This window comes from Tympanuchus pallidicinctus, unplaced genomic scaffold, assembly GCF_026119805.1.
Source record: "Tympanuchus pallidicinctus isolate F22 unplaced genomic scaffold, pur_lepc_1.0 scaffold2, whole genome shotgun sequence".
In the NCBI taxonomy this organism is placed as follows: domain Eukaryota; kingdom Metazoa; phylum Chordata; class Aves; order Galliformes; family Phasianidae; genus Tympanuchus; species Tympanuchus pallidicinctus.
This window is the reverse complement of record NW_026294721.1, coordinates 23,581,414-23,605,819: the sequence shown is the minus strand read 5'-3', so window position 1 is coordinate 23,605,819 and position 24,406 is coordinate 23,581,414. Positions and strand designations below refer to the sequence as shown.

General features: G+C 39.6%; 2 protein-coding genes across 7 annotated transcripts in view; one reads left to right on the top strand and one right to left on the bottom strand.

The window, feature by feature from the left end:
* Positions 1 to 8,720, bottom strand: part of ATP10D (ATPase phospholipid transporting 10D (putative)) — a 36,478-nt gene extending 27,758 nt beyond the window's left edge. Inside the window, exons 1-4 of one of the 6 annotated variants that reach the window (XM_052681914.1) lie at positions 8,645 to 8,714; positions 7,315 to 7,435; positions 825 to 1,127; positions 4 to 198 (exon numbers count right to left, since the gene is read on the bottom strand). In XM_052681914.1, the coding sequence (XP_052537874.1) occupies positions 4 to 198; positions 825 to 1,087 (458 nt within the window). In that variant the 5' untranslated portion in view covers positions 1,088 to 1,127; positions 7,315 to 7,435; positions 8,645 to 8,714. Of the gene's footprint in view, positions 1 to 3; positions 199 to 824; positions 1,128 to 4,813; positions 6,903 to 7,314; positions 8,156 to 8,644 lie in introns of those variants that run through there. The other 5 variants (XM_052681912.1, XM_052681911.1, XM_052681913.1 and 2 more) reach the window with 5 other exon arrangements.
* A 10,967-nt stretch (positions 8,721 to 19,687) lies between these two features.
* On the top strand, positions 19,688 to 23,476 carry COMMD8 (COMM domain containing 8). The gene is made up of 5 exons (XM_052681957.1): positions 19,688 to 19,850; positions 20,253 to 20,408; positions 21,400 to 21,552; positions 22,228 to 22,383; positions 23,010 to 23,476. Exons 1-5 carry the CDS (start codon positions 19,806 to 19,808, stop codon positions 23,028 to 23,030), a joined length of 531 nt encoding a protein of 176 aa, XP_052537917.1. The 5' UTR covers positions 19,688 to 19,805; the 3' UTR covers positions 23,031 to 23,476.
* Positions 23,477 to 24,406: the final 930 nt, after the last annotated feature.

Genomic DNA, 24,406 nt, shown 5'->3' with positions numbered 1-24,406 from the left:
TACCGGCTATACACTTTGGTTAGTAAGTTGTTTATCTGCTTATCCATTTTATATTTTGAGTAATCTTCCAGACCATCCTTCAGGGCAATTATTGTTAAAACTGCTATCAAAGGTAGCATTGTAATTTCTTTTTGGAAAGCCTCCACCAGGGGAACCCAGTTTAAAATAACCAGAAACAGGAAATACAAATTGGCAACTCTGAAACAAAGAGCAAACATAAGAGTTAACTGTGCTACCAGCCTTTCTAATTCCCCCACTCCATGCTGTAGAGAGACTACTTATGTAAGAAGAAATTGCAGTAGGAGCTAAGAAAAAATAAAGAACTAAGTATCTGTGACGCCATTTTCCTCTCTTCAGTCAAATACATTAGTTGGCTGAATGGCTGATTAATACTCATGATAAGAAGGTGCAAGCAAGAATTTTACTGTAATTCCAACCTTGCCTTCCAGGCATGTCTTCCGCAGTGAGGCTATGGTGAACTTCTAGATAAGACATTTTTAAGTGAGCCATTCTTTATAAACCTACAGTTATCCAAGCAGGAGGATGGAGGGTAAAAAATAAGAGATAAGATGTGAGGGAAGGAAATCAATTGAAAAATTGAAGTGCTCCAATAGTAAATAATATTTTAATCTAAGGAGTAAAATTAGTGGAAATAAAAAAGTTTTGAAGAAAGGATTAGTCCAAGGTTGATATTCAATCTTTGGACAAATAACACAGACCTTTTCAGAAGTGATAGGCAGAAGTGATTGGAAAAATACATATTCATACACAAATAAAAAGAATCCACTTTAGACGAATTTCCACAAACAAAAATAGTTAATTACCTGTGAAATTGTTCAAATAAATTGCGTGGTATAAAATTCAGTAAAGTATATTTAGTAGTCCGTATTTTGTTGTTCATATACAGTTTTGATACCTTTTCATACTCTTCCTTAAAATGTCCCAAGCAGGGTATCACTATCCTATGTTTGCCAATAGTTTTTTTTGCTTGACAGCAGTTGTTACTTGAGCTGCTGCCTTCTTGTCTGCCTTCTGTAGACATCAGTTGCTGCCAACGATACCGGGTCCAGTGGATGGGATCTGCCATTGCACCCTACGTGCCTTATAATCCAAGGAATGTCCTCAACCTAGAGAGAAGTTAAATACAGCAAGTTAAGCAGTAATTCTGTAAAGGCTTATTTAACTAAGAAGTTCCAGATACAGGTCTGAATAAGCCCAGGGAAAAGACCATTCCCACATTCAGATCAGGAAAAGAACATTTAATGATGTCAGGTTCCTCTTCAAAGGCTGTAGTTATCCAAATTTTATCAGCATCCTGCAGTTTGATTACTCTGTTTAAAATGCACAATAGCTTTCTAATTGTTTATTAAAAAACAAATCTGATTCCATTATTCTGTCACTGATCTACAGATCTATCTTTTCTAGTAGATCAGTTTCATTTTGCTATACTTTAAATAACAGGAAAATATCAACACAGTTTAAATTTATACCAATTTCTTAATTTGTGTGTAAAGCACACATCAAATTAGTACTTGAAAAATCCAAATGAAAATGCTTTGAAGAAGTATATAACGACTGTTGCAAAATAAGTGATGTTTTTTAATTTTACACATGAAATTAGGTCTGGATAAAATGCCTAGTTTAGAGAAAGAAAGCAAGCTTTAATAGCAATCCGTGATTTGATGGATTCTTCAATCTTCTAGAAGTCCCTTCTTAGGCAACAGACTGCTCAGCCATTTTTACTAATCTCATGCCAGCATACTACATAATAGTAATGCCTCATACAGGCTGAGGAGTCTGTAGGTTCCCTGAGGTCCACAGCAAAAAAGAGAATCCAGCAATTAAGAGCTGTTCTGGGACTGTACTATTGCTTCCTGTATATAACACAAGATTTGTTTACATGAGTAAACTTTAAATATCCCCTGCGCTGGATTATCAGGGAGCATCTCAACAAGATTTCTTCTTGTCCTGTTAAGTTTCTGTCTCTTCCAAGCACCCACTGTTAGAAGGTATGTCAATTAACCATGCTTTTGCTTGACATAATTTTCACCCCAAAGCAGTAACCTAACATAGCTCTGCAGACTGTTATAATGTAAAATATCCTCACTGAAAACCTATTTAAGTATACAACAGAAAAATTTTTCAAGATGCCATATCAGCCAAGAGTTTGTAAGCAAGATATATTTTAGAGAACAATCATGCTTGCTTTCATATAAGACTAAACTTAACCATTTCATGCTGGTAACTTCTGTGACTAGAAGAATCAACAAATAAACAAACTCTTTGACTCAGAAGGAATGTGGGAATGCAAAGTCTTTAAATGGCAAATCCTGCTCAGTCTTAAAATTACATAGGCAAAAGCACCTTTAAAAGCTGAAGAATCAAGTTATCAGTAACATGCAAACAAAGACTGGAAGTTGAGAGTTAGGAAAAACAAAAAAGAAAAGCTGACAAATCTCAAAACCTCTTGAACACAGGAAGTAAACTTTGTTTTTTAAAAATACATGTATTACTTTTTGTAGCACGTGATACCTGGTGGCCTTTGCTTAACAAACAAAGGTAAGAAAAAAAAAAAAAACAAAACCAGAAATTCTAAAGTAACAGTGTGGTAGGACAGAATTCCTCACCACTGGATCTGGAGTCACAGGTTTGAACTGTACATGCAGTGGTGCTGAATAGCAGTCACCTCTCACTGCACACACATCCCTGACACAGCTCCAAAACCTCTGCCCCACCCTTCCTCATCCTCCTTTTCAGAGGCAGAACTTCAAAGGAAGCAAGAAACCTAAGATTCAACAGCACTTGCTGCGTAGATCCATGAATAGCTCTGGTATTTTATTTTTTAAGAAAATTTTGAAGGAGATTGTATGGACAGTAACTAAAACAAAAACACCACTGCATCATGTTGGAAACTAGGAGGTCACTCACTGCCTCTCCTATAGTCAAAAAAGTGAATCAGGCAATTAAACTGCATCTTTAGGGAAAAAAAAAAAAAAGCACTGGGATCTTATACTCTGTCACAACACCCTTTGACTCACCTAGGATTTGACTGAGTTAGTACTTGCAAATGTTTTTTTTTTTTTTTTTTAAAAGTATTTGTATTTCCATTTTAAAACAGGATTTATAAGACTGAAAACTTTTAAATCTCTATTTTTTCTTTATGTTGCATGTTTTTCTTCTTTCTCCTTGAACTGTGATATAAAGTAATGAGCACCTTTTCTTTGGCCAGCTCTAAGTTCAGAAAAGATTCATCAACTTCATGTGAGATACCGAAAAGGGTGAAGTTGCTGACGGCTGTTTTAAACAATTTTTAGCAGAAAATCCCTTCTCAAAACATGATTTGATCTTCCCATCCTGTCATTTTTTTTTTTTTTTATCTTCCATTCTCCAGCCTAACTTAGAGCATTAATGCAAAATTATGGGTGTTTCTTTATATACTAGTGTAAGACACACACACAAAAAAAAATTAATTAGTTTTAGAAATACATGAGAACAACTTAAATCTAAAGCAGTATTTCAATTATTTTTTAAAATTACCTTCTTAAAGTCTAGAAGATTCTTTCTGTGTTCAAAATAAGGAATCTTAAATGATCAAATTTTAAGTTTGAGGTCAGTTTCATAGAAGCTAGGTTTTGTTCTCATGAGAACAAAAATCTTGAGGCTTGAAAATCAGAATTCTGCTTGGTCTTGCTAAATAGCAACACTGGTGTAAAGATAGAACATGTATATCTTAAATGCAAAAAGACAACTTTCTGTAGTGTTAACATCACATGATGATGAAATGTGGAAGAGAACTGACATTGGGTATGTTCTTTGCTTTCTGTCTACCTCAGTACCCTTATGTACTCTGACTCCTTCCTCAAAAGCACTTTATAAAAAGAGATACCCTACTTGAAAACTGGAAAGGCTATAAATGGTTAACACACAAGAACTGATTGTCAAATTTCTGCAAGAACAGGGTACAGTAGTGTCCTTTTCACCAAAAGACTGATCAACACCTATTTATTATTCATATTTCATCATCCTATATTACAATAAAAAGCCTTTAATAACTCTCTGCTATAGACAGTGCTGCAAAAGACCCTTCTTGTAAATGGTCCATACCTTAAATTAAGCATTTTGAGTCTTAAAGCTCAGCATAAATATTTTCTTCTGCTTCTTGTGCCGGAAACTTGCTTTCTTTTGCAATCACTTGCTACTTCCTCTCTTGTAAACTTTTTCACTTCCAGTTCTGTGAAGTATCAATTCTTCAGCTCCAGTTACTACAGTGTAGCCTTTGAACTGCTTGGCAATTGCTGACCAGCCTCCTTTCTGGAGATTATGATCCAAACTTGATTAATGCTTTAGTTAATATACACAGTGTACTGGTACCGCACCTTACTATTACACTGTGGTTGTTTGCTTCCATGTCATATGAAGTATCCTATCATTTACTACAGCTTCTCTTGGCCACTTCCTCCCTTCTGACAACAGCCTTCTTTTGCCATCAGCTCCAGTTACCCCTTCTTCTTTCAGCAAATTCTGTGTTAAATCCCCCAGTAAATGATATACTTCATGAGACTGTTTCTCAGACCTCTGGCACATGCATGTGTGTACTGTGCTTGCTTTTACCCTGTTCTGGTGCAGCCTTTAGGCATAATGTGCAGGAGGCCTTAGCATCTTCCAGGTGCACTTCCAGTCAGTCAAGTCTTGGCAAACAGAAAAGTAGTCAATAAAATTGCATTACCTTAAGTGAAAAAAATTCTACAAAACCTATAAGGAAAGAGATTCAGGCAATACACCTCTGTAGCAAACACTTTTCCTAGCTCCTTACCTGAATACTTCAGCATGTCCTGGGAGTCTGAGGTTCCAGGGCAGAGCTCATGCTACACAAAGCTATGGAGGAGTGGAACACTTGGGATCCATGCAAAGTCCCATTTAAATCTATTCGTACGTGTAACTTCATGGGGTCGCTACTACTTATTTCACTACAACTGGAGAGGCTCACTGCTAGGAAGGAATCAAGACAGCATATGAATCTTCAACAGTTCATATGCTACTAAACCACATGGAAATTTTAAAGGCTCCGTGGCCTGAAGAATAATCTGCACTCTGAAAAAAAATAGTTCTGTTCTTCTAAGATTTGCTACCTTCTCTGTAATAAGCAGTATCAAAAATTTGTAAAACATCTTTGTAAGCTGAAATGAAAACTGCAGGGACGCTTTAATGTACTGAATAAATCTTGAGAAGAGGCTTGTTCTGTCCATTTATAAGACAAATACTCAAGAAACTGCAGGAATGAAAATTTCAATTCTAAAATAAATACGTGGCTATTTGCAACATGTTTTGAGTTAAAATCACAAAGTGCTGAGTAATTTGAGTGGAAGGCAGTTGTTGAGAGTTGTTGTATGAGAAATGAACCATGCAGCATCTTGCTATACAGTCTGAATTACAGTCTGACTTAGGATGAGGGACACAAATGCTGCAAGCCTTGAAATGCCTCACCTTGGAAGCTTCTTGCTTGGAAGTTAAGCTAGCCATCAGTGGCTCTTCTCAAATCAACAACAATCAGCAGGATGCATTAAAAACCAGGAAGTGCCTGGGCCCTGACACAAGGTCACTCGCAAGGCAATTAATAGTAAACCACACAACAGGCAGCAGTGCTGATTAACATGCTATAGAATGGGAGCAATACATTAAATAGGAATGATCTCCTCCATGTTGGGTAAAGTTACTTAGATAATTAATTAGATCCTGCACCTACAGCCATAACTGAACCATATGCTATCCAATTTCAGGTTTAAAACTCAGGGATGAAATCGTTTATTTCAGCTACAGGCAATCAGTTTCGTTCAAATAAAACTGCATGACTGCCAGAGAGCTATGTACAAGCCTTTTATATCCTCTTTTCTGTTCATGAGCAAAGTTCTGCTTTATGCTTCATTCTCGTGTCTCACATAGCTATCTCAAAACTGCAAAAAGAAACTTTTCAGGTTAATCCTTACTCTTTTGTGACTGTCTTGTCTTGTAAATCTTAAACTTACAGTTATGCAACACCTAACCACTGCAGATGCTTTCATGTAAGTGAAATTCACAACACTAATATTACATAAGAGTAATGTGGGTCACATTAGAAAAGCTATGCTGGTGTTCATGATGCAAAAGGATGCAAGTTTGTACTCAGAAGGCTCCCTGAGCTATAGTAAATGGTTCTGAAGGAAATAAATCCTTATTAGCGGTACTGATGTTTCTTAACCATGCTGATTTCTTTAAAGATCTGAAATCTGTTGCATGGAAGATAAAATTATTCATCCTAATTTGTACCAAAAAGTACCTGTTACAGAATCAAATGATACTCAAGTTACCAAAATTCTAAGCTAGGTCTTCAACTAGTGACTTGTCCTGTTTTCCTTTTTTAAAGACATCTAGGTTGGCAGCTCTTCAAGAGTTACAATCTCTCAGGAACTCCCAGGTTTAATCCTGTAGGGTTCTTCAAAGGATCTGGGGAATGGTGTCATATGCATGGTTATTACAAAAAGAGTATCTTTCATATCCACAGCTCATTTTCAGTGAATAGATTTGATTTTTTTTTTTGTCTTAAAGACTTCCTATTTCTAAACAGAGATCAGAAAATACTGGGAAACAGAAATGTGGATGTTACAAGTGTGAGCATAACTTGAGCTACTTAATTTAAATGTTAACAGCATAGAGCCACAAAAGTAGAGATTTCCACAAAGGCTTTCCAGCACTATGCAGACTTACATGGATCATGTCAAGGCTTGCACCAGTGCAGCTTCATCAGTTTTCACCCTGACAGACTGAAACTACCTTAATTATGCTGCAGTCATACGTATCAGAAGTTCATCTTAAGTAAGAACAAGTTATGTACAGCCTTCTGATTCTTAAGAAGCTGAAAGAGCAGCTGCAACAGATGTGATACACTTATATATTTCAAAAGGATGGCAATACTACAGCTAGCAGTACCTTCATTGTCAGAAGTATTAATTCTGTATATCTGTGTTTAACATTAGGCTCAGATCTTGCTTTAATCATTACAGAGCTTTTGCAACCCTATAAAAAATGCCTCTTGAGGGGATATTTCAAGCCTGTAAGGGGGAGACATTATATAGCAATTTGAGGCTCAACTACAACTGTGCATCTTAAGAGATTTTATTATTAAAAATTAAGTCAAAAGACATAGGAGCATAGGAGAGAATGCACTGGGTTAAGAACGCTCCAATAATGGCTCTAGTGAGTTCAATGCTTCTAAACACATTAAAGCGTAAGACACTGAAGATGCAATTCGGTCACCAGCTGAACTGAGACAAATGTTACCACTGAAAGGAGCAGGTCTTCCTTATCCCATCTACTGCTCCTGGCTTTGTCCCCTTCTTCGTAATGGATCTGTTACTAAACCTCCACTGAAGCTGGTTCAACTCACTGTTCCATAAGACCACTTGCCAACAAAGACAACAAAATTATTACATGCATTTCCTGATTAAGCTTCCCGGATTCAGTTCACAGGGAGGTGGGATGAAAATGTCAGATTAGAGTGTCTTTGAGTACCTACATAGAACACTCAGCTCTAATTTTGATCTAGTTTGGATTAGAGAAACACATCAATTGTGGACATTGGTTTGGAAATCCAGATCACCCAGAGCAGTGGCAATTAACAAAACAATGCAATCCTAGTCTGTCCGCGCTAGCTTTTGCTACTGATAATAATATTTGTCCACAGACTGACTGCAAAGGCTCAGCCTGGCACCAGATTTTGGGGCACACAAAGATATTAAGAGTTCACTCTAAGCTCCACTTTGACCTTCGGGATGTCACTCAGTGCCCCTCTGCTGCAGTTCATCACTTACCAAAACAGGGATAATGATATTTCTACTGCTTTATAGTAAAGATGCGAAGGTGCACACTTTTAAATCAGAGCTTTCTCAAGCCTATAGTTGTTGTGGCGACAAGTATACCCAAATTATCTTACTACAAAAATAAGAGTTATTTAAATATTTTTAAAATATGAAAGTACATTTTTTTTCTTCTTTGTTTGCAGAACTTCTGAAAGAACAACTTCCTTTCAGGAGCTTTGATTTCTCTTTCATATCCTTCTGAACTTTTCTCCGCTTCTAAGAACGGTAGCTATGGCTGCGGCCCTATCTTGTATCTCTCACTGCGTGCACATCTCACCCCTTCGGACGTTCAGGAAGCTCCAGGGATGTCAGTGCCACTGATACGGACCTTGCTGTACAAGATGACACCCTTTCCCTCAATCACCACCATGAACTATTACAAAATCCCACCCAGAAGAAATTGCTTGTGGAGTGGAGATCCAACTACCATCTCTGTCCCGGTCTGCTTCCAGCAAAGCGCAGTCAGTGAGTTTACCATTCAAAGGCTTTCTTCCCGTTACAGCACACAGCCTTACTGACGGCTCACGGCCTAGCAGACCTCCCGCAGCACCGGCTGCGGCCCCCCAGCCCCGCGCCGCGCTTCCGCCGGTCCTTTGTCCCCGCGACTGTCTGGGGAGACGCGCGCTGTAGCACAGCCGCCCTGCGGAGCAGTGCGCGCCCCTCCCGCAGCCGCCGGACGGCTGCACACCGCAGCACGTCACCCTCCCGTCGGGCGCCCCCACCCCAACAGCGGCGCGTCGCGGCGGCCTTACCGATGTCGCCGCTCACATCCCAGCGGGACGGCCGCGACCCTTGGCGCACGCCGCTCTCCCTCCGCCTCCGGCGCCGCGCTCCGCCCGTGCAGGCCGCCCCGCCTCGACCCGCCGCGGGGCCGGGTCCTCTCAGCGCTCTTCGCCGCTTTTCTCGCCGGCCCTTACCTCCGGCCCCTAGCGTGGGACAGCCGCTTTGCCGTGGGAGCCAGGCCTCGCAGTGTGAGCCCCTTCCCCCACTTTTCAATCGCAAGCTGCAGCAAGGGGCTGTGTGCTTTCCTCCCGTTCTGAGCAGCCGTGCTCGGGAACTGAGCTCTGTAAGTGGAAAAAAGAACACAAAAAGAGCTGCTCTTAACAATTTCTGTAGCACTGACAATCCCAAAATGTTAGCTATCATTTACAGGCTGTTTTTGACCTGAGGCCCGAGAGGTGGAGGTTGTGTTGGGAGCATTGCTGTGGCAGAGCCTGACTCCTGACAAGCCTGCCGTGCAAATTGGTGTTCTTGGTTGTTTGCCAGCACAGCCTGGCACCAAAGGCAGCTCGGCCTGTCTAAACATCAAGTTTTCTAGCCACTGGGCTAATCAAGGTTAGCAAACAGGCTCTCTTGTTTTCTAAGAAGTAGACCTCTGGCTATTGGGAAGCTGCCCTAATTATCTTAAGCAAATCACTGGTATCAGAATGTCAGTGAGCTTTTGTCATCAATAGCCCTTTTGAAGCCCAGCCCTGCCCCCTTTTTTTTTTTTTTTTTGCTCTTATGGCCTGTAGGCTGCCCTTTGCAAAGAAACCACATAGCCTTTTTTACAAAGGTGAGAAAGATTTTACTCCAAGACCTTCTTCTGCTGAAACAAACAAACAAACAAACAAAAGCAACCACAAAAAGTTTAAACAGAAAAAAATTATTTGCAAGCTAGAGATCAGAGGGCTGTGCTGAGTGGTAGCTGCCGGTTGTGCTCACCTTTCTGTGTGTGGTGTGGTTTTCCTCTATTTGGCATTTTAGCCTGTCCTGTCTCCCTGATCACACACTGAAAACCCTTGAGTTGTGTTTCAGCGAATGGATCCAGCACTCTGTTCTTTCAATGGCCCATATGGCTAGAGGAACAAAGCATATTGACACATAAGGTGGAATGAAAATAGATCAGTGTGAAGGAAGTTCATATCTGCTGTCTTGAAATTAAGCAGTTAGTTGTATTCTTCTGAGAAGGAAAAAGATAAGATGTTCTTCCATTTCCTTGGCAGTATCAAGCACCTTTGCTCATTCACTTGCTATAGGAAAGGATGCAAAACAGGGAAAGGCAGAGCGAGCTGCTGCAAGACACAATAAGACAGCAGGCCTGCCAAAGAACAGTTACTTTAATATAGTTTTGTTGGTTAACACTGATTTATTGACAACTGACAATGTAGTTTTATTGGTTAACATTGATTTACTGACAACTTTCAAGTTGTTTGAGAAAGAAAATTTGCAGAGATTTTAATAAAATAGCTACCTTTCTTGTAATCATATTTTTTCATGTATGCCACTCTATTCTGTAAGCTCATAGCTACGAAAGGTGTTCTTTTATTTCCATTGTTTGCCCAACAATAACAGCTGCCTCAATCAGGCCTGCACACCACTGTGCTGCAAAAATACCTGACCAAACTATGAATGAGCTAGCTTTGTTGCCAGAAGGAGCTGAGCTGCCTTAGTGCAGCACTCTGTGCAATTTAATGAGACATGGAGGATATACGAGCTCCTCCAAGATGGACTGATTGAGTGGGTGAGAGGCTTTACGGGTGCCCCTCACCTGCCTGTTACATGTATGTGGTTTCATTTTTATCTTTTTTGTATTACTGCCTAGTAGTACAAATGGTGTTAGTCCCAGACATAAAAAGCATCTGTGCAGCTTCTCTAAAGTGTGATTAAGCTGTTTTTTCCTAAAAATATTATGGTAGAGAATCTACAAAGAAAACATAACAGAGGTAATACTCAGTTCAGAAATCTCCCTGCTAACTTTGTGTGGAGATAGTAAGACTGAATGTCTTCCACATGGATATATCTTTTGCTTTCCTGTGCATTGTCCATGCATCTTCCATATTAATTCCTGAACTGTCACATGAAAAGGGAGAGCTATGAGCATGTGAGAGTGATTGATGAATCCAGCACAGTTAGGGAGCTCTTTGATTTTCTGTGTTCTTCAAACCTTTTATCAGTTCATGGCTCCAATAACTCTGGAAGTATGAGCATGAACAGCTCATCCAGCTGTGCTCATATTGGCACCGCTTGGGACATATGAGAGAAAAAAATGTATGTCATGGGAACTGTGTTAACTAAACATGCAGGCAGATCGAAAACTTTCCCAAGAAGACCTGGAAGGAAGACAAATCTGTCACGGCATGCCGTCAAGCATTTCCTGGAGTACCTCCAGTTAATGCAATGCTGAGGATCTGGATATGATTCCCCAAACAATGTACTGTCATATCTATATTAATAGCAGTACCAATGGGGATTTGGCTTTATAGACATGGATGGTTATCACCACTGCAGTGCAGATGCTCCTGCTCTGGCTTAACAAGTACAGTTGCATTAATGTAAAGACTGTGGATATACTAAAGAGATCTGGTGTGTATTTACAGTACAAATAGTGACATACTGTGATATGTTGGCTTGAAATGTCTTTGAAGAGGTGGTAGCATACTTGTCATAAATTGTAGCCTTAAAGGGGCTTGACTATCACCCAATAATCTGATCACCATTTTTCTCCTAAGCTCTATCCAAATAATTTAACTGTAGCAGAGATTTCACCAAAACTCTAAAATTGTTTGGAATTATTGCTTACAAGTTCACTGGCTGTATATTGTATTTGGAGTCCTACACAAAGTTATGTGTGAAAAACCTTTGTTTTGCCCGTGCAAGTTAATGCTGTCCCTTGTGCAGATGTGCACAAGTTATTCTCTTCCTACAAGATCTGTGGATCCATTTTCTGGCAGGAAATCAGTCTGACTCAGTTCACAAGATGGTGGATGCACAGTGAATGAGACAGCTGTTCAGTATTGGTCTTTATCTGTTCTAATATGTGTGTGGCTATGACCTTTATTTACCGTACACTGTCTAAATCAGAATGGGTTTATTGATCTCCTCATGGGGAGACTGTGTTCATCACCTGAGTAAACGTTTTATAAATATTCATGAATTTTCCTTCATAGCTTCCTGTCTGACAAGACGATATTAGTACTTCCATTTTACAAATAAAGAATTGAAACAACAGAGAATAAGCACCATAATGTGAAAGTGTCTGCTAGCGATTCAGACAACGCACCTCCATTTGAATGATTTAACATTTACTTTTCTGAGTATATATTTACAGTGCAAGGTATATTCTGTGCATATTATATGTGACTTGCAAATCTTGAGTGAGGTAGAGCAGGTACATAAATATTATCATGGAGCCTTCCTGAAAGTCACCTTCTATGTGCTGAGTCTATTCCCTTGTTATCCCAAGCACGCCATGCAATCTGGTTCATAAGTGGACTGAACTTTATCTTGAAAGCAACTGGGTGTTTTGCTCTTATTACTGCACGAGAAAACTGCTCCAGCAAATGTTGCTGTGAGGGTTAAGAATTATCTTCTACCTTCTGAATTAAACCTCATATCCATTTGGTCTTTTACCAGCAGTGACTACTGCTTTAAATGTTTAAATTATTCCTGGTGTTTTTATCTGTCCACATTTGTTTTGCTAAAGTTAACATGATAAGAATGAATTATATCAAAATGGATGAAGATGAACTAAATTCTGAAGAAAAGTGTCCACCCAAAGATGTAATGCAGTTTAACAAATCAGTGCAGAACTTATTTAATACTGGATAAAGTGCCTGCTTTGTGTAGACAAGTTTTAAAGGAGTACTTGACTGCAGTACTCACTTGTACAGTGCTCACACTTTGCCTCTCATCATCTTCCTGTAGCTCCTTATCTTGGCATTACTACTTTTTACAGTACAGAAAATGAACTGGTTATGTGTGAGACTTCAATTTCTAGGAGCCTAGAAATCTAGGGTTTGCTCTCTTGCTGAATTAACATTGGTCTACCTCTGGGACAATGGGGATGCTTGTATGGTTAGAAAGTAGTGCCAGCTGAGTAGAATTATGCACAGGTAAATTACTTTATCCCTCATTTTTCTATTTACTATGATGTTTCAATTTCCCATGGCTAATCTTCAGCCTTATCTTATCTACAGTTGCAAACCTGTTATTAGCTTGTTTACACTGCTACTAGTTTATTGTGCATCAGAACTCCTTTGATACACAAACTGAATGTACTTCTGTGCTTCTCTTCTCATTCTATATATAAACTTGTCCTCAAAATAACCTTAATTCTCACTCTTCTGTGTATCAAAATGTAAAAAGAGCTGAGTCAATTGTATCAAATAAGCTATTTAGTAAACGTTGCTTTTTTCTCTTTTTGTGCTTATAGAAATTTCTCATGTAGTTTACATTTTTTTCTGAAGATTTTTCTCTGCTTACTTATTTTTACAGTTTTCTATGTTATCCTTTCTGCTGAATAGACAACTCTGAATTTCTAAGTAAGATTTAAGTTTTTCTGACTATTTTTACACAGTAGCTTATGTCAAACTATTAAATCTGTTTCTTGGACAAATAGCAGTATTTTATTATCTAGTGGATGGATATGAAAGTGCTTCTTGGGCTTTGATTCTTTCAGGTAGAGAATGAAATTTACCTGACTTTAGGTAAATCAGAATATGTTTTCATCCCTAGAATGAGACATGACACGTAGGCAAGCTGACATAAAATGGCTCGACTGTTTTAATCATCAGTGACTAAGCCACGAGAAAATCATTTGTCATTGCAAAAAAGGATGAAGTGTGCCACTCTATTTTTTGTATCTTTGTTAATCTGAGACAGCAGAGGATAACTGTTGGGCTTTTCAGTCTCTTGCTGAAGAAAAAGGGGAACTGCAGTAAAATAATTCAGAGCAGATTTTGCAATGGGAAGATGGGTCATAAAGGTCATAAAACTGCAGCAACAGCAGAAGAGTTAGCAAAGTTTGAAAAGTTGGTAACCATAAGGACTTTTACAGCTGTTTCCCAAAATCTACTTTTCTAATGTATACATGAACATTTAGATGAGATTTCACTGTACTGTCAAATTAATTCTTCTGACCTCCTTTTCCTCTGTAATGTATTTCTTTCTATTCCTCAAGAGCACAAAATATACCCTGTTTGATATCATATTACCATGTATTTCCCAAGAAAAAAATTTCCAGCATTCTGGACACATACCTGGCTTGCTGCCACGGTCATACTTTTCCCAAAATACAGGGGGATGGAAGGTTTTTATCAAAGCTAATTAAAGGTCATAAACATGATGATGTAACGCCACAAGCTTTTAATGGATTCCTACACTGCCCATAAGATAGTACTATCTTAATTTTTCAGGTGAAGAAACTTAGCCATATGAAGAGTAAATGGGTTGTCAGTGTCTGGGAAATATTGTAGTGGCAGAGCTGGGATTTTTTCTTTATCCTAGTTCTAATCCAAGTATATTATTCACATCATCCAATAAAAAAAAAAAAAAAAAAGCCATGAAAGGAACAGATTTTAAACATCCTTCAAAGAAAGCTGTATGTCTGGAGTGCACTGACAGACTTCACTTCCCTGAGCTTGGATACAGGGATGAGTTCACATGATTTGTTTTTCAATAGAAGTCTAGAAATATCCCTAGTGTAGCTTATTCAACTATTATTCCCCACGAAAGAGGAAAAGGGCAGAAATAGGAAGTAGATGTGGAAAGCTGTTCCTTGTATATAATCTAGAGATTCCAGGGGGTCCAGGCATTCTAGCCAGCATTTAGCGCTGCCAAACTGAGAACAGCCTGACAAGACTGAGAAAGTCTTGAAAACCCTGAGACCATCTGTCTTTGGAGTAAGTTGGTTGTATTTACACTGGAAGGGATTTAGTGATAAAAAAAAAAAAGCTCTGTACTGACAAAAACACTCTTAACGTAGATGAGGCTGTAACAGAAAAGTGTATTCTACTTTAGCCTGGTAAAATTACCTTCTCTTTTTATGCCCTCATTGCAATGACCTCTGCCAGCAAGGAGAGTTTTTCCAGCATAAGTTTTTTGGCCAACTACTGTTTTCACTGCCATAAAATATTATGTGATAAAAATAAAATACACAGTGGAATAGTATAGTAGAATTCAGATCAGAGCAATATAATAAATACAGACCATGGATTCCTTGTGTGATTATGATGTGTGTTTATTATTTTAGGAATACTTTCTCCCCACTGCTGTTATGACACGTTGGTGCAACTTGCTATGCAGCATATTCCAGTGTCAACTAATTGTTGCATACTAACAGGGCTAAGAGTCATCATAATCTACCCACAGGGCATTTTCTTTTCTGACAAGCATCAACAGGTTGTGACCATTCATTATTAATATTACAATCTTAGGGCTAGGATTAGAGAAGGATTCAATAATTTGGCTTGTATTTTTAATGCGTGTCCCAAAAGTTACCATTTACTTTCTGTTGCTTTCTTTTTGCATTCCAACCATTCCAATCATTAGACCTCAAGGAAAATTCCAGTCATGACATGTAGATGGTTTTACATCTTCAGTTTACCTAGGATTCTTAAATGTGAAAGGAGGAATGTGTAAAGATAGGAATGAAAACAGTAAACCTTCCCTTATAAAATGGTAGTAATAGATCAGATGAAAATAAACTCTTCAGCATGTTCCCTGAACTCAGGACAGGAAATAGTGGGACTGAATTGTAGAAAATGAGAATTAGGAGAATATTAATGGATAGACTATAAATCAACTCCAGAGCTTAATAAGACTGAATGCTAAATATAGTGAGCCTGCAGACATTTCAGCTGCATATAGAATAGAGAATTAAGGTAATGATGCATATGATAGATTATGAAGAGCAAATAATAGCAATGTTCTGCACATCAATGTCATGTTGTTTACCCAGCCTCGTTTATAAGCTTGACTGAGTGATCAGTGTAAAAATTAAATGAAGAAACATTATTTTCAATCTGCTGTAGCAGATCACTATGTGCATGTTCATAGTAACCTACAAAAGCTTTTTAGATTCCTGGTTTAGTGGTTGTATGGGAACTACTGAGTCGTGGCCTGAACCTCTGAGTGATCACCTGAGGCGAGCCGTGAGTCAGCCAGAGGAGCACAGGTGAAGGCAATTCACCTGTGCTGCCCCTCCTAGACCTATTTAAGAGCTGGCTACCAGTGGGGAAGGATCTTGTCTGGAGATCCCTCATTCTGGTGTTTTGTGGTGAGCCCAGCATAAGGGTAAGCCTTCCGTTTATTCTCTCTTGTTATCATAGTCCACTTCACCTAACTCTCTTGTTTATTTTGTGATTGTAACATCATGATATCCATTGATTATACAGTGGTGTAAGTGGTTCACTGATTTAAATCCATTTGAAAAGTTTCATTGCAGGACTAATTTCATCTGATCTAAGTCCAGGCTGCCAGGAGTAGTTTTGTCTTTCCCCTCACTCCCAACCATAAAGTTCACTTCTGTCAGAAGCAGTGCTCTGTAGCAACTTGGCTAAAATTAACCTGTGACAAAAATAAAGAAGTACAAAAGAAAAACAACTCATTTTCAGCTATGTCAGTTATATTCTGCAGTTGCAGTTTTATCCTGCAGTCACAAGTGCTCTAAGGGGAAAGAAAGTAGAGCTAGAAAAAAGAAAGCAACAGCGAGACCTCCATTTCAGAGCCAGCGTGCATCTGAGCTGCAACCTCGTGTTCCTTCTCCATTTCAATGGCTTTACTGGCACATCTGTGTTGGTGAAATACACAGTAATCTGTCTGTACTAACATACAAATTTAACAGTCCCTCAGGGAATAGTTTAAACTGGTCTTGAGATGTTCCCTCCAACTTCATATCTGTAGAGCAATGTAAAACACTTCAATGCTATTATATTTAACAGTAAGAGATTCTGATTAGTAATTATTTCTAAATGTTTCAGTTATTGCCATTCCATTTGCCATTGCAGCAAAAGGATTCATTTAAAAATAGGTTTAATTACTGCAGTTTAGTTGGGGGTTATCTGTAAAAACAAAAACAATCAATGAGTCAGCAGCAGTGTGGATAATATAATGTGAAATTCACATTTCTTGCTCATGAAACAGCTGCTTTTCTTGTCATCTTGGAGTCTCTTGTCTATCTACTTTCCACAAGTGTTCTGGCCTCTCTCTGTTTCAGTGGTTACTTGGCAGCTTACACTCAGAGGTAGGGTGGATTATTGCTACTGTGTATGGAACCATGACAAGTTGGTAATTTTAAGGCCTGATGGTGGATCCAAATAATGCAAGTCCAGACAAATTCCAAACTGCCAGGGCAACCTTGTTTACTGCATTACTTTGTCCTTTAACATAGGCTCGGATACATGGATTCACCCCAGCTCTGACTTCCTTGTTCTGCCCATACCACTCCTCCTATCTCAGTAGACCAAACAAAAATTTACCTTAAACTATACATGCATGAAAACTGAAATGCCTTATTCTTCAGACCTGGGAAAAAAAAAAAGAAAAAAAAAAAAAGCCAACCACCACCATCAAAAAGCAACGAATAATCTGTTTTGAAAGATGTTCAATGAGATTTTGTCAGAATGTGTGGCTTACGTGTTCCTGTCTTTCAGGCTTTACATCTTTGCTCTGTTGAATTTGTTGCTTCTTTGGTCCCTTTTTACTAAGCAGGACAGTTATGAACTTTCTCCTTATCCCTCTGCTATTTGATTTCTTCCTAAATTTGGACTTCCTTCTGTGTGGTCTCTGGTCTGTCTTGCTTGGAGCAGAAGCTCCCTCTGCTGCTCTGGTTTGTAGCATGCAATGTAATACAGTTAGAAACTGGATAGATTTCCAATCATGATAAAGCACTTTCTGTGACAGTGAAGGAAACTACTATTCAAAATGATCTGCAATAAAAATTGTTTTTCTTGCAATTGCAACTATTCCTGAATTTAAGAGCAGGCTAAAGCAATTTCATGGTAATACATTTAAATACGTTTCCCAGAAACCTGTATTAAAAACCTCATCTTTTAGTAGTAGCAAACCTTCAGAGGAATTGAAAGGTTTACAGTCAGCAAAACCTGAAATCAGTTCCTCCCCATCTGTTTCTTCTCCAGAACTCCCACGCACCACGCTGCTCCTCACATCCCAGTGATTGGAGAAGACATGATGCAAACTGACTTAACCAGCCTGAGGTTTTCCACAGCCCTTGTACCCACCAGTACAGACCTGTAGTTGTTTTTGTATTCTTAGGGTCTGATATTATGCTTACTTATGTATGATCTTATGCCAGTGAACTTGTCAAGGGGTTTCACTGAAATAAGGTCTGCCTACAAGAATTCCTTTCAGTACTTGAAGGGATCTTAAAAGCAGGAGGGGGACCAACTTTATATTTTTACATAGTCTGATTTGATAGGCCAAGGGGGAATGGTTTTAAACTGAAAGAGTGGAAATGTAGGTTAGACATTAAAAACAAATGCTTTACTCAGAGGGCAGTACTGACTGGTACAGGCTGCCCAGAGAAGCTGTGGATGGCCCATCTCTGGAGGCATTCAAGGCCAGGTTGGATGGGGTTCTGGGCAGCCTGAGCTGGTGTGGGCAGTCCTGCCCATGGCAGGAGGTTGGAACTGGATGGGCTTTAAGGTCACTTCCAACCTAAGTCAGTTTATTATTATATGATTCTGAGACTATAATTCTGTATCTGTTTCTGTGCAGTGTTTTGTGTACTGTTTTTCTCCTACAAGTGAGTAGGAGGTTGCTGCTTATTCATAACCAAATCAACTTAAGGCACAGAAAGCTCATTGCTCATGTTAAAGCCTGTTCTACATACCTAGTCTCAGGCTGGTTGGCTTTCTCCACTGTTTGGCAAAGCAGAGGCAAGAAATGAGTTGTTCCTGGTAAATGCTATCCTGGCAGTATAAACTTCTGTTCTTAGTATTTATCCCAGCTTTTCTGGTTTCACTTAATATGTTGGCCTTTTGTTTGCTACTGCAAGCTTTCATCTTACTCCTGTCTGATCAGTGGAAGTCAGGCTGTTACAAGATGTACAGGAGCTATTGAATCATGGCCTGAACCTCTGATTGATCACGTGAGTCAAGCAATGAGTCAGCTGCAGGAGCATAGGTGTGAAGGCAATTCACCTGTGTGACCAAAAGGGGTGGAGCCTGGCTCCACCTTTCCTAGACCCCATTTAAGGGCTGTTATCAAGGAAGGGTTTCTCTCTGGAGATTACTCCTCTTGAAGTCTTCTTCTGTAAGCTCAGGGTACGGGTAAGCTTTTCCATTTGTTTCTGATTATCCCTCTCTAATGCCATAATCTTTCCTGCCTAACTTCTCTGTATACTTATTGATTATACATCTGTATACTCAGTTATACGTGAGGTGAAAAGTGAAGCTGCAGAACAGGGAGAGCTTCATGTTATTGCATCAATATATCTTAAATATGGGGAGTTCTGATTCTGCCTAGAAGTCTGAATGATAGGACTGTTGAATACCTTGAGTTGGAAGGGACCCACAGCATCACTGAGTCCAACTCCTGTCTCCTTTCAGGTCACCCCAAATTCAAGCCCTTTCTCTGATGCTGATATCCAAATGAACTCTGGCAGCTTGGAATTATGAACACTGCCTAGGGCAGCCTGTTCCATGCCCACTGCCCTGTGATGCAGAACCCTTTCCTAAAACCCATCCTGATTCTCCCCTGACACAGCCCCATGTCACTCTTTCTGGCCCTGTCGCTGTCACAGAGAGCAGAGCTCAGAGCTGCCTCTCTGCTCCCTGTGAGGAGCTGTAGGGTTGCCATGAGGCCTCCCATCAGCTCTGCTCTGGGCTGAGCAAACCCAGGAACTGCAGCTACTCCTCATACATCCAAATGAGAAGCACCTCTTTGGACACTCTCTCGTAGTTTTATGCCATTTTCATATGTCTGTCTAAAAGCTATACAAGTTACTGCAGCTGGGTACTCGTGTGGTACACTCCTGCACATTCTATCGCGCAGGCACCCAGAGCCGGCAGCCGGGCCGGGCCTCGAACCCGTGGACTCGGGAGCGGGAAGGAGGGCGTTTTCCTGCGCGCATGCGCACGGCGTCCCTGGACGGGGAGCGGGTGCCGGCGGCCGCCGACGAGACGGCCGGAAATGCTGCAGCTGCTGGAGAAGCTGCCGCCGGGACGGGCGGTGGAGGTGAGCTCCTGCTTCCGGGCCTTCACCACCGGGAAACCAGCTGGTGGGATGGGGGAGCGCGCGGCGGGGCCCCGTACAGCTGGGAGCAGGCCGCGGGGAGGGTCGGGCGGTGCTGGCTGTGGGATGCGGCCTTCCCGTGGGTGAGGCCGGGCCCGGCTGCCCCCGGCAGTGCTGTGGTGGGCCCTCAGTCGGCATCGCCTTCCATCTGGGGCTTCCGTCGTCCTTGAGAAACGGAAGTGAAAATGCGGGCTCGGTTTGCTCTGGCACGTAGCGATGCATGGGATTTGAGCACTGAGGCTGCGTCCAACAACGACAGGGGTGGTAATTGAGTTGCCTCATGGACCTGGTGCAGCCTAACCGTGGGAACTGGGCGTTTTTGAGACGTATACTGCATTATTCCAGTTCCTTCATAACGTAGTTGATGGCATATGTGGACGTGGGTATCCTCGGTACCAGGATTACAGCGGTGTTTGGAGCTTGGCGGAGTGGATGGAGATTTTGGAAGAAACAAGGGCGTATTTCAAAACTGCAGTTGGCAAAAACATAACTGACGAAGAGGTAAGGGCTCATCTCTGGTTGGGTTTGACTTTGAGAGATTGTTCTGGGATGATCAGCTTTGTATTTTGTTTAGTCCTAAAATATTTTTGTAGCATAGCATTTAAACAGTGGCAGCCTAAATCTGAGTAGTTTCAGGTCAGGTGAAAAGTGGACAGCACGTAGAGATAAAGTTATAAGCCTTCTAAAAGAAAACTGGATACCATTTTAATTAAACAGTGCAGAATGATACTTGTTAAAGTACTGTTATGGTGACTTAAAATGGTATCTTAGGTACTATGAGGTTAAATTGGTTTTGCTTACAATACATAACCTGTCGTTGATGTTAATTAGAACTATAAACAATTTGTGCTCTTGTTTGTTGGAAAATAGTGACTGAATGTTAATCCTGAAGACATTTAGGCTGTGAATGGAGCATGCCTCCCAAGGACTGTCATTCAAGGGTATTCCAATGCATGTAACTTCTGCAAAAACTTGTTTTGTGATCAGGAATCTTCTCATCTTCTGCTCATTGCTAGTCTTTAGGCTACTTGCTGGTGGTTGACTCAAAGATACTTGTGTAGCCATAGGAAAGTCTGTACATCAGTATGCTTCAGTTGAGCAAGTGTCTTTGGTCTCCATTCTGATGTCCAGAAACTTCCAGACCTCAATCTGTTGGTTATTTGTGTGATTCTTGTTTTGGTCCTAGTATGGCATGTGAGAAGGCTTCAGTATCTTGCTGCTTTTAATACAAAGGATTTTGTGCATCAACTGAATTACTGCCAAACAAGAACATAATTTTTTTATGTTGCTGTAATAAATGCTGGCTGTGTATCAGACATGAACAGCCTTTGAGAGCTGCATGAGAAACATGAGGCCATGGTATAGTATAGCAGTATAACATCTATCTAGATAGAAGCTTGGATATGTACAGGTATCCTATAGGCTATTACAGGTGGTACATCCAATTTCTTTGGTTCGCATTTTAAGCAGCTGTAACTTTTTATTCTTACAGGCTGTTCAGCAGATGAGTGAGTTAAATGCAAACTATCAAGAAGCAATCATAAAATGTCTAAAAGGCAGAAAAGAAGAAATCAGGAATGCACTCGTAGAAACAGTAAACGCAATCTCATCTGCTCAGCTGCAGGATTTTGACTGGCAATTAAAAGTAAGAGGTTTTTTTAATGGTGCTTGAATATAAAAAGAAGTGTTCCAAAATGAAGAAGTAACTTTAGATGCCCTCCTTGGTGGCCTGCTCATTCTGGGACTTGGATCAATTTTTGTGGGTACCAGAAAACCATTGTCATGATACCAAACCAAAGACTTGGAAAGAAATCTGTATAAGCTGAAGATAAAATTCCCTTTTCTGATGCTGCAATCTCTCTCTCTCTCCTCTCCCTAAAAAAAAAAAAAAAAAGTTGAATACTACTTGGGAACAGACATATGATGTCATGATTTTGAGGCCTAATACTTAATACGGGCATAACTATTTTAATGAAGTTACTTCAGAATTCACATGCTTTCACTTTCAAAGAGCCACGATCAAATATGTCATTGCTTTTCATCTGGAGTACACGAATGTCACAGCTCAGTCATTTTAACAAATTATTTCAACAGATGTTTTGCTATGAAGAGTGCTTTTATTATATTGTTGGTACTTAAGAACATAATCAAGCAGAAAAGACTGCGGAGATGACTGTGAGCAGTTAGTCATGTGATTTTCAGTTTTGTAGATGTTTGTTCTGGTAATACCCATTTGGTATCGAGTATAGAACTGATGTTGTAGAAGACTAAGAACTTAGTGGCTCCACCTTATACTTTGTTGTTTCATTAAACTTCCTAGCTTGCTCTGTCCAGTGATAAAATCTCCACTCTGCAAATGCCGCTTCTGAACCTTGATTTGGATGTGAGAGAAAATGGTGAAGTTAAACCAATTTCTATAGAAATGAATAAAGAAGAGCTGCAGAACCTAATAAATGCGCTGGAAGCTGCTAATAAGGTAGCTCTTAATGATGTCATCTTTCCTTCCCTGAATTCTTGTGCATTAAGGTTTTTTTAACTGGAATTGTTCTTGATATATTGCTGAAAAGCCAGAGTAAATAATTCACGGGTAAGATGACTGTAGAATTGCAGAAAGGTTTACATTGAGCAGACCACGTATATCTATTTATGTGCATCTTTGACAGACACCTTTTGAGAAGTTTGTTTTACTCTTGTAGTTTCAACGTGCCATAAATCTGCTTGGAGGTTTGTACAAGAGCTATGGGATTTTGTCATCTCCATACCTCAAAGAAAAGATAAGGAGAAATTCGCTTTAGAAATGGTGCTCCTGGTTATGCTTTGTTAGAAGGGAATTGCACTGTAACTGGAAGTTATTTGACTTATTTTGGTTATGTGGAGCTGAAAAGTGGTTTCAGTGCAGTAAGTGCTAAAGAAAATAACTGGAAGTAGTGATTGTGAGAAGGTGTACAAGAGAGCTGTCAGAGGGATGATATGTTTTCTGGAGAAAAGATGTGTTTATACAGTTACACATATGGTAACAGCCAGCATAAAGCTTTGTTTCCCAGTCTGCTTAAGTTTTTTGTTTCATTCAATTTCTATCTTATTTCTTTTCTTCTCTTGAAGGTTGTCTTGCAGCTGAAATGATGGAATTCAGATCACTGATGAGGTCTGCTGGTGATGGTTCCCCCGTTGACTTGAAAAAAGTAATAGAAACATTATCTGCAAAGTCAAAAGCTGTTGATGCTCTGAACTTCTGAACTGAGAAGGCAGTCCTGACTAGTGACCAAATAAACTATTTATCCTTTTATGAAAACAAAATATCTGCTAGGGTGAAAATACCAAAATTGCATTTAGTACTAAAGATTTTTAGAACAGTGAAAAAGTAAAATGTATGATGTGCCATATTTGTTTCGGTTAGATTTTGAGAGTTACTGCACAGGTGCCTAATGAAACTAAGGAGTCTTAATTGCATGTCCTTGATGCCCTGATAATGAACATGACAGCATATTTGTAGCATTAATGTATTTATACTTGTAAATAAACTGACTGTATCTGTGAATTTTTGCAATAAATTGTTTCTTGATGTACTACTCACTAAATTTAGAGCCTTTTGTAGATGCTAGAAAAAAATCAGTCCTACAGCCCTAAGGAGTATTGGAGTGATGGAACAGTTGAGGTTGGTAGGGAGCTCTGGAGGTAATCTGGTCCAGCCTTCCTGCTCAACCAGTTGGTTACTGAGGTTTTTGAATATCAATTGTTCAAAAATAAATTATTTGGAATAGTTTGGTTTTTTCTGATCAATAAAAGGCCAGAAAATGTTGAAAAATCTGCTACGTATCTGGCTGATCGCAGTTTTAAAAACGCAGATATAAAACAGATATAACTAAATGCTCCTTCAAACGTTGTCTTAATAATACAGATTTGTAAATGTGTACAAAGCTGCATTTTAAGTTTAGTAGCAAGTTATGTCAAATGGATTTGTAATTACACTAGAGGCATGCTGTAGTATCCTATCTTAATGTCATCTTTTTACTGCAGCACTAAACAGAAAAGGCTGCAGAATGGTTTTTCAGTTGTTACTTTTTAAAAAGATGAAACAATTTGTTACGTTTTGACAGTAATTAGGGTACAGTGAGCTGTTTTGTATGTAAATACTGCATTTTACTGCAGGGGTGTTGTTCATGTAATCATACATACGTTTTTGATAGAGAGCAAACTTCAGTAATCTGTGAATGGCTGAAGAGAACAGTTAAGAACTAGGACATGAAGTATTGCTGTCATAGGTTAGCATTTGAAGAAACACGTGTTGACCTTGAATCTCCACAGGGAAGCAAGCCTTCCTGTTTTGGGCACATAATGGCCTCCAGTCAGTTGAAAGGAAATTGACTAAACAGAATAAAGAAGAGCAATTTCTGCTCTGTGCTTCGCACCCTCTAGCACAAGATTGTTTTGTTCTGTCTCTGTTCAGAGAAATGCGTACTTCTCAAGCAAGAAAGGCCTGTCTCAGTGACATATGTTTG

What these genes read in the sequence shown, in the direction of transcription:
- COMMD8 (XM_052681957.1), top strand. Translation starts at nt 19,806, where the DNA reads ATGCTGCAGCTGCTGGAGAAGCTGCCGCCGGGACGGGCGGTGGAG. An exon ending in AAAACATAACTGACGAAGAG is followed by an intron (nt 20,409 to 21,399) that starts GTAAGGGCTCAT and finishes TTATTCTTACAG; the next exon opens with GCTGTTCAGCAGATGAGTGA. An exon ending in ATTTTGACTGGCAATTAAAA is followed by an intron (nt 21,553 to 22,227) that starts GTAAGAGGTTTT and finishes TAAACTTCCTAG; the next exon opens with CTTGCTCTGTCCAGTGATAA.